The sequence below is a fragment of the Meleagris gallopavo genome, chromosome 3 (genome assembly GCF_905368555.1).
Source record: "Meleagris gallopavo chromosome 3, MGAL_WU_HG_1.1, whole genome shotgun sequence".
Lineage (NCBI taxonomy): Eukaryota > Metazoa > Chordata > Aves > Galliformes > Phasianidae > Meleagris > Meleagris gallopavo.
In genome coordinates, this window is record NC_139406.1 from 34,890,238 (window position 1) to 34,902,843 (window position 12,606).

At 39.3% G+C, this 12,606-nt stretch overlaps 1 protein-coding gene across 5 annotated transcripts in view; it reads right to left on the reverse strand.

The window, feature by feature from the left end:
- Positions 1-12,606, reverse strand: part of LOC104910198 (uncharacterized) — a 39,001-nt gene that overhangs the window by 21,741 nt on the left and 4,654 nt on the right. For 3 of the 5 annotated variants that reach the window (XM_085220613.1, XM_085220612.1, XM_085220614.1), the window contains 3 exons: positions 8,639-8,672; positions 2,711-2,761; positions 803-880 (listed from right to left, as the gene is read on the reverse strand). In XM_085220613.1, coding sequence (XP_085076739.1) covers positions 803-880; positions 2,711-2,761; positions 8,639-8,672 — 163 coding nt within the window. Of the gene's footprint in view, positions 1-802; positions 881-2,710; positions 2,762-5,758; positions 6,745-8,638; positions 8,673-12,606 lie in introns of those variants that run through there. The other 2 variants (XM_085220615.1, XM_085220616.1) reach the window with 2 other exon arrangements.

Here is a 12,606-nt window from a genome sequence, read left to right on the forward strand (position 1 = left end):
TGATGCTTATAACTAGCATTAAAAAGTTTACTTATAAACTTGTGCTGCTTAAGGAGTGATGGCAGCAGGAGATGTGTGTCCACTAAGCACTGATAATGCTGCATGTGGAGTATTGTGACAAAGTCTTGGCTTCCCAGTATAAGGGAGAGGGGCAAACTTGAAGGAATTCTGCAAAGGGCCACAAAGATGATGACGGAACATAAAGACCTTTCATGAGGAAAGGCTAAGAGAGCTGGGAGTGTTCAGCTTGGAATAGAGAAGGAGGGAACCTCAGTGTGTACAAGTACACTTGAAAGGAAGGTGCAAAGAAGATAGATACAGGCTCTTTTCAGTGGTGCCCAGTGACAAAACAAGAGGCAATGATTAAAACTGAAGCACAGGAGATGACTTCACTGTGGGAACGACTGGTTATCAACAGAAGTTGCGGAGTCTCCATTGCCTAGCAGATATTCTAAAGCTATCTAGATACAGTCTTAGTCATCCTGCTTGGTGATCGTGCTTGAACAAGGGAGTTGGACAAGATGACCTCCAGATGGTCCTTTCAATCTCGATCTTTTTGTTTTCTACGAAAAGCATCCATACTGAGATGGTTCCTTCAGGAATTAATTATCTAACTAGTAAGGTGCACAGGAGAGATGGCTTTTACAATGGTTGTGTAACAAGTTAAACTTTAAAAAGCATAATGGATAAGATATATCCCATTAATTACCCAACAACAATTTCATTATGAAATGGTATCAACATATCACCTCATACATGCAATACAAAGACATAGCGTTTAGAAAACAAAAAAACAACATACCAACTAGAGGTTCTTCTCTTTTGGGATCATTAATAAAATCCTTCAGACATGTAATTTCCTTTGTGAGTCCTCTCTTTACTAAGGTTAAAAAAAAAAAAAAAACCACAAACAAATATTACAATAAAATGAACAAGTGCATTAGACAGCTTACATCCAATTTCTATGATTTTACTGGAGTTTCTAACTGAAACTTAAGAGGAACAAAGCTAATTTTCACTCTGAAATGTAAAAAAAAAAATGGATAGGATCTCTATCACTCACAAGAAGACTCCAGCACCATACTTTCAATATCACTTTTACACATAAGGAATTAATGACTTCAACAGATCCAAAGAAACAAAACAAAACAAAAAAATCATCTAGCAGAATCCAATTTACTGACAAAACACTCTCAAGTTCACATTCATAGCCTGTCCCAGACCAAGTCAGTCATTATTAAAAAAAAATAAAAAAATAAAAAACAAAACAAAACAATTCACCTGCCTCTCATTTCTGCTAAAACTCCAATGCTCATATTGCACCCTCTATATTATTTGTTTGGAATCTGGATATTCATGATATGTGTTCAATACTCATATTGCCTTAAATCTAATAAAGAGACATAACTTCACTAACATGGCACTAATTGAAACTCCCTGCATTCTCTGGGCAGACCAGAAGCTGCACAAACATGTTTGTCACGCTCCTGAGCATTAACTAGAATTGTTTCAGTCAAGGGTGTCTCTCACTCCTCACTGGGCTTTACTTGCTTGGTTTTATCCTTAACTGTCCTAAAACACTTTTAAAGTACTCCTGGTCAACTCAGAGCACCAGTTACATCTATCTGTAAAACAAACTCAATGAGGCAATAAATGTATTCAAGTGTGGCTATTATAAAAGAGTATGCTCAAGTGTTAAAATATCTGTTTCTCTATCTGATAAAAATGTGCAGAAATAGAAGTTATCTTCCTAATTACTTACAAGTAATACATACACTTCAATGAGATGGCTGAGTCACCATTCCTGAATGTGTTTAAAATCCATTTGGATGTGGTGCTCAGGGACATGATTTAGCAGAAGGTTGTTAGAGTTAGGGTAGTATGGTTAGTTTGCAGTTGGACTTGATGATCTTGAAGGTCTCTTCCAACCTGAGCAATTCTATGATTCTATGATTTTAAGTGTATTTCAACCTAGTACATTTCCCAAGAAGAGTCATAACCACTGACAGTTTCTTCAAATCCAAGCAAACTAAAGTGGAACTTCAAGTACTAAACAATGTGTTTACCATTTTTCGTTCTTCTAGGATGCCAGGTTACATTTAAAGAAGAACATTATCAGGACAGTGAATTCCATGTTTGCTCTTATATGTTCATTCCATCAGGAGTATGTTTTTGCCACCATCAAGCCAAATGTCAGGGCTGCATATATTAAAAAAATACTTCACAAAATGCCAGTACTTAATGCATATGCATTATCTGTTGTAACTTAAGTGTGGTAGAAGATACCTGACAGGACAACTCCCGCCACAGGACAGTGAGGCCAAATCCTCCAAAACTTTACAGGTCTTCTTAGTTTTATTTATTTATTTGGAAATGCATCTTGTTTTACATGCTTCTGTTAAACTCTCACTGTACCGTATTTGTACGTACAAGCATGCTACAAAATGCTCAGTTGAAAACTTCATGATCTAAAAAGAATATTAGATAATCAGAAAGAAAAAAAACCTATGATGCCTCAAGTATTGAATTATTTCACTGAAAATACACATCTAAGAACTTTCCTTAAATAAAATAACCAGCGCACAGAAGAAACATTTGGTAACTTGCATTACTTCTTAAGAAATCAATTCACAAAGGCTTTGATGGTTTTATTTTAATGATGCCCAAAGTTGTATTTAAAAAGGAGGTTAGCTCATTTATATTCACATACCTGGCCTCTGCGTTTCATAGCTCATCATAGTTCGGAAGGGAGCTGGAGGACCTAAGATGACAGTTTGACAGTCAGACCAGTTCTTCTCACATGCTCTTAGTACATAATACATCATCCAACCACATTAATGACCTGAACAGTTATCTTCATTATGCCTGTTTAACATAGGCTCAGTTTACAACAGTATTTCATCTTGGTACACTTTTTCTTCTGTAACTTAACCTTCCCAAATATGAAAAAAGTCTTCTTTTCTGCTCACCTTCCTTACTTATACAGTATACATAGATAAGTACCATAAAAACATAGTGTATCCAATTACTTCTTTTTTTTTTATTGCTTTGCATACCATCTAATTATTTATTTTAGCTATTCGGTTTTTCTGTATGAAAGCAGATCCAGCAGCATAGGTGCCTGACAGACAAACTCTTACCTAAATATTTAGAGCCTAGATAGTCCCAAGTCCTTAAATTGCATGACAAGAACAATACTTTTACACAGGCATCTGTACATATTTTTAACCAATTTTAGAGTGAATGTTTAAACCAGCTTTTTTAAACATGACGCCTTCATTGGGAACTTCTCTCCCTTGCTCTACTCACCCTGAAATCCATACACACAGACACACCCAGCTGAGCTTTAATGATGCTCTCAACATTTTAGAAATTGTTACAACCAAGAACAAATGAAAACTGACATACAGATCATACAATTCAGATCATACAAATCTGAGTTATGTTTAGCTTAAAAACTTGAAAAATTATATTACTCATTTACTCATGCAATTCTTATTTTTGAAGAGATTTTCCATGCTCATAGCAAATACTGTATGTTGCATATAGCACAGACTTCCTCCTTCTGCACAAGATCAGCAGCGAAGAGATACATATCTGAACTGTAAATCAGATCAAAGCTGCAAATATTCTGCAAACAACTACACTGTTAACATAAGGGAGGGGTATAAGTAATTGTGAGAAATCAAGAAGGACGTAAGTTATCCAGCTTTTTCAGTAAAAAGGTTCAAAGTTCACGGTAGTATAAACAAAAGAGGCTCTCCAGATTCTTTGCAAGTATGAAAACTACTTAATTCCAGAGCTGTTTTGTTAGGCTGCATGCAGTCTGAGTTGGATTTTGGGTCCAGCAGGCCTGCCAACATGGTCAAAAGCTAAATAACACCAACAGGCACCTGCGGAAAACTATTCTTCTATTTTAGTTTGCAACAAGGTTAAGTTTACACATACAGTCAAGTTTAAGAAAAAAAAAATCAACAACAACAACAAACCAGCTACAACTCCTACTACCAAAGATACCCAGCGTGTTTTTTTTCTTTCCTTGTTTTCAAACATTTGCAGATAGCTACAACAGACTCTGCTAACAGCTTAACTGAAGTTATTATCCAGTAAGACACTCTCCCATGCACTGATGCTAGTTTTGCACGCTAGAACTTAAGTTTGACATTTATGAGCCCCATGGCTTTGTAATTAGTCTACTAATAATGTTAAATTGTATTTCTTAAGTACCTCAAAACCAGAGCAGTAGTATTTTCCCTTAAAGCCTATCAGACTGATAAATGAGCTGGAAAAATCAGTTGCACTTCTGCACTCAGCGAGGTATGAGTAGCAACACAAACTCTTATTGGTGTTCAGTGAACAGGGCCCATTGCAATTAACCTGTTCATCAGTAATCTGAGGACACAAAGAACACCATCAGCAAACTCAGAGACAATGCAGGAATACAACTGATGCCAAGGCTTTAATTGAGCAGGACTTTGGGAACACTGATCTTTAAGGAAACTTTAAGTAACATAAGAATTGAAGAGTTCTACAGCTGAACTAATGCCATTTATGAGCACAAGCTGAGCAGCTGCACAGTTACTAAGAACTTGACAGTATTGACGGATGCTAAGTTGAACACCAGCCAAAAGCAATTCTCTGCAAACAAAGTAAACCCCCTTCTGAGGGTCTGTACAGGCAACTGGAATTGTTTACTCTGGTAAAGTAGAGGTTAAAAGGAGATTTAATTGCATTAATACTCAAGCAGCAGTTACAAAGACTAGTCAAACCCTTTCAAGAGATGGCAAAAGCATAACAGAGAAACAGATTGCTACTCAGGAGGCACAGGTTTACTTTGTTAGGATGAATGTTATTTAAGACAGGGCAACAACTCCAGATTGATTAAATGGAGGTGGCAGACTGTCCTTGGAGACCTTCACCCCTTCAATAAGGAAGACATGATCCAAATTTGGCAGCAGTCCTAATTCAAACAGGAAATTAGATGAGATAGTCTCAGGAAATCCCTTCTGAATAGCAATTTTATTTAGTATGGAATATTTTCCAGATACTAGCAATCTATATCAACAAAACAACCAAAATCCCTCTCCTTTTAATATTCAGTGACACAGTTCTTAACATATTTGCTTTCCTCCTCCCATACCTATACCTGCATTTGTAATGCACACACATTTGTATTGACGGTCAGATATCACCAATTCAGTTACTCCAGAACAGCAATGTACTGAACTCAGCAGAGCAGACAGACTTTTCAACACAAGAGGTGAAGCGCACAAACAATCTATTCAGTCAAAGCATCAAAAGTTTTCCAGATTTCTTCCTTCTTTGGCCAAAAGATCCTAGGAAAGAAATGCTCAATCTCATCCCCTCCTGATGAAACTGCCTCAACTACAGCTGAAAGAATGACCATTGTGCAAAGAAATCACATGACCAAAATTCATATACTTTCTAAGTTAAATCAAAGCTCAATAAAGTCCTAGAACTTCAGTATCTTCTTTTCTCACATCATCTATTTAGATTCTCTCTTCCAAACTGCTTGAGAGCAGACAAAAACAAGAACAACCAGATACCCAGTTTTGCCTACCACAAAACTAACTTGTTGATAGTTTTGCCATGTGGAAACTTGAACCGTATCCACAAGTCTTTCTTACAGAAAGCAGTACTCCTCCAAACACAGTCATCTGTAAACAGCCTTATTTCCTGGCCTGACTTTAAAGGCAACTAGATTGCACAGATAAACAGCCAGGTTTGTCACACTCACCATTGCTTGAAACACTCAGCATCCAAACAATTGTGGGAAATTGTCATTTTGGTTTATAAATGATAGCTGTATTGGTGCTGTTCTCCTCACTGACAAAGGAATTTATTATTAATTCTGCTCCAAAGAAGACACTGCTGGTGGTAATGTAAAACATTTTAAATGTCAAACTTCATCTTCTCAAGTACTCGTTCTTCAGATGGCGCACATTTCAGATCCCATCAAGTTTTGTCCCAAGCGATTTCCAAGAAAACTCATCCTTCACTCTGACAACATCCATACGTTTTTGCTCCTGATTCTTCAAACTCCACTGTGAGCATGCTGTCATGTTTCACTCTCACTGGAGTATTTGATAGTACTCACTAGAACAGCACACAACGGCAATAAGAGCATCCCAGGAAGTTATAACCTAAAATAACAATGGACTTTACTTTACATAATAGGTGTTAAGAATATCCATGCCCATCACTGAGTAATCCACAAATATTCTGTCTACAATTTATTCATTCTCACTGTGTGTTTGCAAACTGTAGAATTCGTCAGCTATTTAAAATAAAAAATGTCAACCATATTCAGACTTTATTCTTATACCTCAGAGCACATCAATGAATTTCCTGGAGCTACAGACTCTCAAGGTAAAATGTAACTAGTAATATACTTGTTGAAGAGTTTGATTATCTGCCTTAAATTAACAGCTCTGTAATTTACCCCTTCACACACCTCCAAAAAACAAAACAAAAACAAACAAAACAAAAAAAAAAAAAAAAAAAAAAAAACAAGCAAACAGAAAACCACTTGCATCCCTAAGACAAATAAGTAACTTCAGCAGGCTAACTTTTGGCCTTCTCTGGACACGACAACTGTAACAAGAGCTTACAAAGTTGGCTTCCCATGTGCAGGTCTTCAGTGAAGTACAGGTCAAGACAGACAAAGCAGAATAAAGGAGACATCAGTACTACGCATACTCATTCCACATTAGAAGTAAAAAGATGCTTATTCTTCAACGTGGATTACTGTGGTTCGGGATTTTCTGGATTAAACAAAGCACACCTTGTAAAGTTTCTGCCTTGTGGCATCCTGTGATGCTGTGACCACTCTGAAAGTTAGCTTCAGTTTGTTTCCTCAAGTTGCATATGAAGACTACCTTCCTTAACAATAAGGGACTTACCCATTTCCATAAGATATATCTCAGCTGAAAAACTTTTAACGATGACACGTCAGGAGATGCTGTGGCTGAAACAACCATATGTTCTTACATTGAACCTTCATGAAATGCTGAGCCTACAGTAGATTAAGCAGTATCATTTTCCAGAAGCGTAGGTCTTTGCAACAGACACCTGCATCCCGCCACTCTTCCTACTGTCTTGCTATCACACTTTCTTCTGTCCTCTTAATCAAGTTTCAGTTTTCATACTATGCATCTTTTGCATTACTCCTCCAAAAGAAGACTTTACATTCTTGAAGCAGAAACCATTCAGCAATCAAGCTTACAAGATTACATTCATCATCAGTACCATCCTTAATGATCTTTTCCAATACGAAATCCAAAGAATGGTATAGAAACTCATCTTCCTCTAAAAATATTCCACCCATGGCCAAAGAAATCTGTTGTTACTGAGATATCAATAAAATTCTACACTGCTGAAAATCCACGGGACACTGCATAGACATGTGTATCTTCAGAACTCTTGCAGAATTTGTCAAGAAGTAGCATTACCAACATTTCTAAGAGCAGCACTGCATGCAGATCTTATATCTACTGATGCAGAACGTCTCAGAGTTGTTCACACACTTGAATGACGTGCCTTGCACTAACATTCTGTTTTCAGCCCAAAACCACCAGTGCAGGTAATGAAGGCCAGCCTCTTGGGAAAAAGACTCTGACCAATGCTTTTGCTGGATCTTCCTCCTGTGCTGATTCTTCAGAGTGCAGTAAGAGGTGAGCTCAGCCAGCAGTGCTTCCAGCAGTGAAGGGCTGACATCACATTTTTCTGTGCAGATACGTACTTGGAATCCATTCTGACTAATCTGGTTCAAAAGACACTGGAGAACAGACATCAAAGCCAAAATGCGTTTCCGTAAGCCTAGCTTCTTAGGAAAAACACTAAAAAAATGAACTAGAAATGAAAGGTTTATTTCTTGTGATGACTGTATGTCCATTCCAATTTATAATCTTCACACTAGTTTTTATTCACTACTTCCATATATGCCAGTGTTCTCCGCTTGGGGTACTTTAAAATCTTGTGCATCCGTGCTTTTACCAAACACCATTCTGAAGCAAGTCATATCCCAGATTTTGAGTCCTTTTACCATTTACTCTCATTTTCTTGGCACATGTCAGTCTGGATCCATATTCTCATTTTATGGGAAAACATTCCCCAACAACTCAGTTTACATTGAATGGATCTTTGCTACTCCAAGTCCACACTACAATGAAGAAAGGCATAACATTCTTGTGATGTAGCTAGGCAAGTTCAGCACAGGCAAAGCAGCATCTGTGCTGTGTTAGCCTACTTGTATAGATTCTTAGCATACTGCCTAAAGCTTAACAATGAAAGCATGAAGCTAACAACAAGCACAAGACAGTTTAGCTTGGGAAGGAAGAAACTAAGCCACGGCCTACCTATTTCTCTATTAAACAGATATATTGGTACTTAGAAGTGGAAAGGCAAAATTAAGGCATCGTACTAGTAAGTATGTATTAACTCAACAGTTCATTAGATAAATACCTCAAAAAATGTTCAGCATATAAAGAGAACCATAGTTACAGGTGTACAGATCTGACAAATGCAAATATACAAACTACTGGAAAAGCAACAAATATTAAACCCCCCAAGCAGTATCTACACTAAGAAGCTGAAAAGATAAAAGCATTATACTTACAATAGACAGTCTTGAATCTCAGTGCTTCTTCTTTCTTTAGTAATGATGCAAGTCATCCCAAAATAAAATAAGAAAAAGAAATTAATGTGCTGCGCCACTTGAAAGAAAAATCCCGTACTTCCTGAATGAAGCCTTTGCAGACAAATTACAATACAGGCCAAAGTTTCCATTATCAAATAGGAAAAAATGAGCCTTTATGATTATCTGCAAAAGCTCGAAGTACTGGCAAAAGCATACTTACGGTTAACATGAGGTAAATTTCAAGAAAGCCCTGATATTAATGAAATTTTAAGATACTAGACAAAACTTTGGTTTCCACATGACTGCAGCCCCTAAGGTTCCAAAAACTGTACTTCCATCAAGAAAAAACCTCACACGGGAAAGAATAACAAGCTAACAAAAAAGTGGCTTTCCCAACATATTGGGTGGGTTTGTATAAAATTCCAGGGTAGCCAAGTCTCCTGAAAGTTTATTCTGTCATGAAGAACGGGAAAAGTGGCTTTCATCAGCTGAATCCAGAACAGATCACTTTTTGGAAGCATTTGAGAAAAAGAGTAATTTAAAGTTCCATTTTAAAACGTGGCTAAAACCAATACTGACTTACTTTTAGACCTTTTTAGCAAATATGTACAAACTTGCCACCAAAAAAATGAAAAGAAGCGTCATCATTCGCAGCAAATAGAGTTGTTTACTAATGAGCACTTCACAGAGATCAGTGCTCTATTTTCAGTACTCAGTGCCATGGAAGATATGTTGCACATGAGTGCGAACAGGCTGCCCAGGGGGGTTGTGGAGTCTCCTTCTCTGGAGATATTCAAGTCTCGCCTGGACGCCTACCTGTGCGACCTGGTGTAGGGAACCTGCTTTGGCAGGGGGGTTGGTCTCGATGATCTCTACAGGTCCCTTCCAACCCCTACAATTCTGTGATTTTGTGTGATTCTGTGATTCTGTGACAGCTCAATAACAACCAAGACTAACACAACAGTTTTGTCTCTTTTCAAGAAGCTAAACAGTTGATCTTTCACGGTAGCTAAAAACAAAATAGAAAAAAAAAGGAAGTCATTTAATCCCAGTAGCATCACAGACAGTGAGTGGGTGGTGCTGTATGAACTCAGCAGGATTTTGTAAGCTTGGGTCTTCCTTCCAGTTATCCTGCCACAAGTACTTTTGCTATGCATAAAACCACTTGTCATTCCACACCAGTTTTACAATAAACAGCTGTTAATACCTGACATTTCAGAGAAGCGTTGAAAAATATTAGCAACTGCGAGCTGCTGCGGAAAGAAAGTTTCTTCCTGTCCACTTCAGGACAACCAATTTCAACTGCATTTAGATTACTGCTTTAACACTAAAAATGTTGTGATTCATCAGTCTCAACTGTGAAACAAGTAAAATGGAACTTCCCTAGTGAGTGCTTTAAAAATAAAGCAAGAGGAAAACAAAAGAAAAAAGAACAACAAAACTACGTTGAGAATGAATATTCTCACATACTAAGAAACTTTTTCTCTGTCCTTGTGTCACAAGCAAATTGCAACTGTTTTTGAGCTAAGACTGTGAACAGTTAGAGTAACTTTTAAACAAAGTGTCTAACTATGAGAAGTCAAAACTCAAAAACTGCTGTCTTTCAGGGTTCCAACCTCCTAGACACATTCTGAGATTAGTTTCCATACATTTCAAGGTTAAGGGTTATCAAACAAAACACTGTTTCACATGCAGTTAATTATGTAAACATCATTTAATTCTTCCTAAATACATACACCCTTGAAATCACGTAAGCTACATTAGCAGCGAATTAACAGAAACTCCATTTATTCACAGAAGGGCTTAGGTTGGAGGGGACCTCAAAGCCCACCCAGTCCCACCCCGTGCTGTGGGCAGGGCTGCCCCCCACCAGCTCAGCTGCCCAGGGCCCCATCCAACCTGGCCTTGAGTCTCCAGGGATGGGGCACCACAGCTTCCCTGGGCAGCTGTGCCAGCACCTCACCACCCTCTGAGCAAAGTTCCTCCAAACATCTAACCTAGATCTCCTCTCCTTTGGTCTAAAGTCATTTCCCCCTGTCCCTTCACTACAACACTGTGTAAAAGGTTGGTCTCTCTCCTGTTTACAAGCTCCTCTCAGGTACTGGAAGGACACAATGAGGTCCCAAAGCTTTCTCTTCTCCAGAACAAGCCTAGCTCCTTCAGCCTGTCATCATAGAACAGGTGCTCCAGCCCTCTGATCATCTCCACCGTCCTCCTGTGGACCCACTCCAACAGCTCCAATGCCTTTCTTGTGCTGATGGCCTCAGGCCTGGACACAGAACTCCAGTTACAGCCTCACGAGGGCAGAGTAGAGGAGGACAATCAATTCCCTCACCCTGCTGGTCACTCCTCTTTTGACGCAGCCCAGGAAACATTTGGCCTTCCCAGATGCAAGAGCACACAGGTGGCTCACTGTTAAGCTTTTTGTCCATCAGGTCTCCCATGTCCCTCTCCGAAGGACTGCATTCAATGAGTTCTTCTCCCAGTTTGCACTTATGTCTGCAACTGCTCTGACCCAAGTGCAACATCACACACTCGGCCTCGTTGAACATTAGAAAATACCCACTTTTCAAGCCTGTCCACTTCCCTCTCATGGCATTCCTCCCTTCTATTGTGTCAAATGCACCACTCAGCTTGGTGTCATCTGCAAACTTGCTGCGGGTATGCTCAATCCCACTGCCTACATCACTAATACATTGAAGAACACTGGTCCCAAGACTGACCGTTGGGGGACACCACTCATTACCAGTCTCCACTTGTATATAGATCCATTGACCAAACACCTTGGCTGCAACCAGCCAACCAATTCTTTATCCAGCACCTTCATCCAGCCTTCAAATCCTTATCTCCCCAGCTGATAGATAAGGAGGTATTACAGGATCACGTTATAAGCCTTGCACAAGTCCAGATAAACAACATCAGTTGCTCTTCTTTTGTTTACCAATGCCATCGCTCCATAACAGAGATTGGTCAGGCAAGATCTGCCTTTCCTGAAATTATGCTGGCTGTCTCATATCTTGTCTTCATCTCATACGTGCCTTTACATAGCTTCCAAGAGGATCTGCTCCATGATCTTCCCAGGCACAGATGTGAGGCTCACCAGCCTGTAGTTCCCCAGTTCTTCCTTTCTTTCTTTCTTAAAAATGGGAGTTATGTTTCGTTTTATTCAGTTATGGAGGTCTTTGCCTGAGAGCCACAACTTTTTAAGCACGATGGAGAATAAGTTGGCAATCACATCAGCCAGTTCCTTCAGGATCCTGGGATGCATGTCATGTGGACCCACTGATGTGTACATACCCAGGCTTATGAGATGGTCCCAGTCTTACTCTACTCTTACAGTAGGACAGATTTTGCATCCCCCAAAACTCGCTCAGAGGACACAATAACACAACAGGCTCAGGAAGACTGACAGCCATCTAAGACCAAGGCAAAGAACTCACTGAAGAACTTCAGCCTTCCCTACATCCATTGTAGCCAGTTCCTCCTTCTCATTTATCAAAGGGGGTACACTCTCCTCGGCCTGTCTCTTCTGATCAATATACCTACAGAATTCCAGTTTTCATATCCCTCACCAAGCACAGTTCCATCTGTGCCCTAGCTGGACGTCTGTGTCCAGATTCATCCCTGTATTATTCTATCCAGGCCATCCATCCCTGCTTCTGCTGCCTGTATTGTTCCTTCTTTTCCCTTCAGTAAGTCCTTACTCAGGCACATCAGTTTCCTTCCTCCTCCACATCATTTCCTGTGCTGGGGGTTGAAGAGCTCTTGTGCTCTCAGAAAGGCGTCCTTGAAGAGTTGTCAGCTCCTCTCCTTTGCCCCCAAGCTTCCCAGGAGATTACATCCAATAATTCCTTAATCAGCCTGAAGTTCACCTTCCCGAAGTTCAGGGTCCTGACTTTGCTTTTGACCAGGCCCATATTCCTAGGGATCACTACCTTGACCAAGGC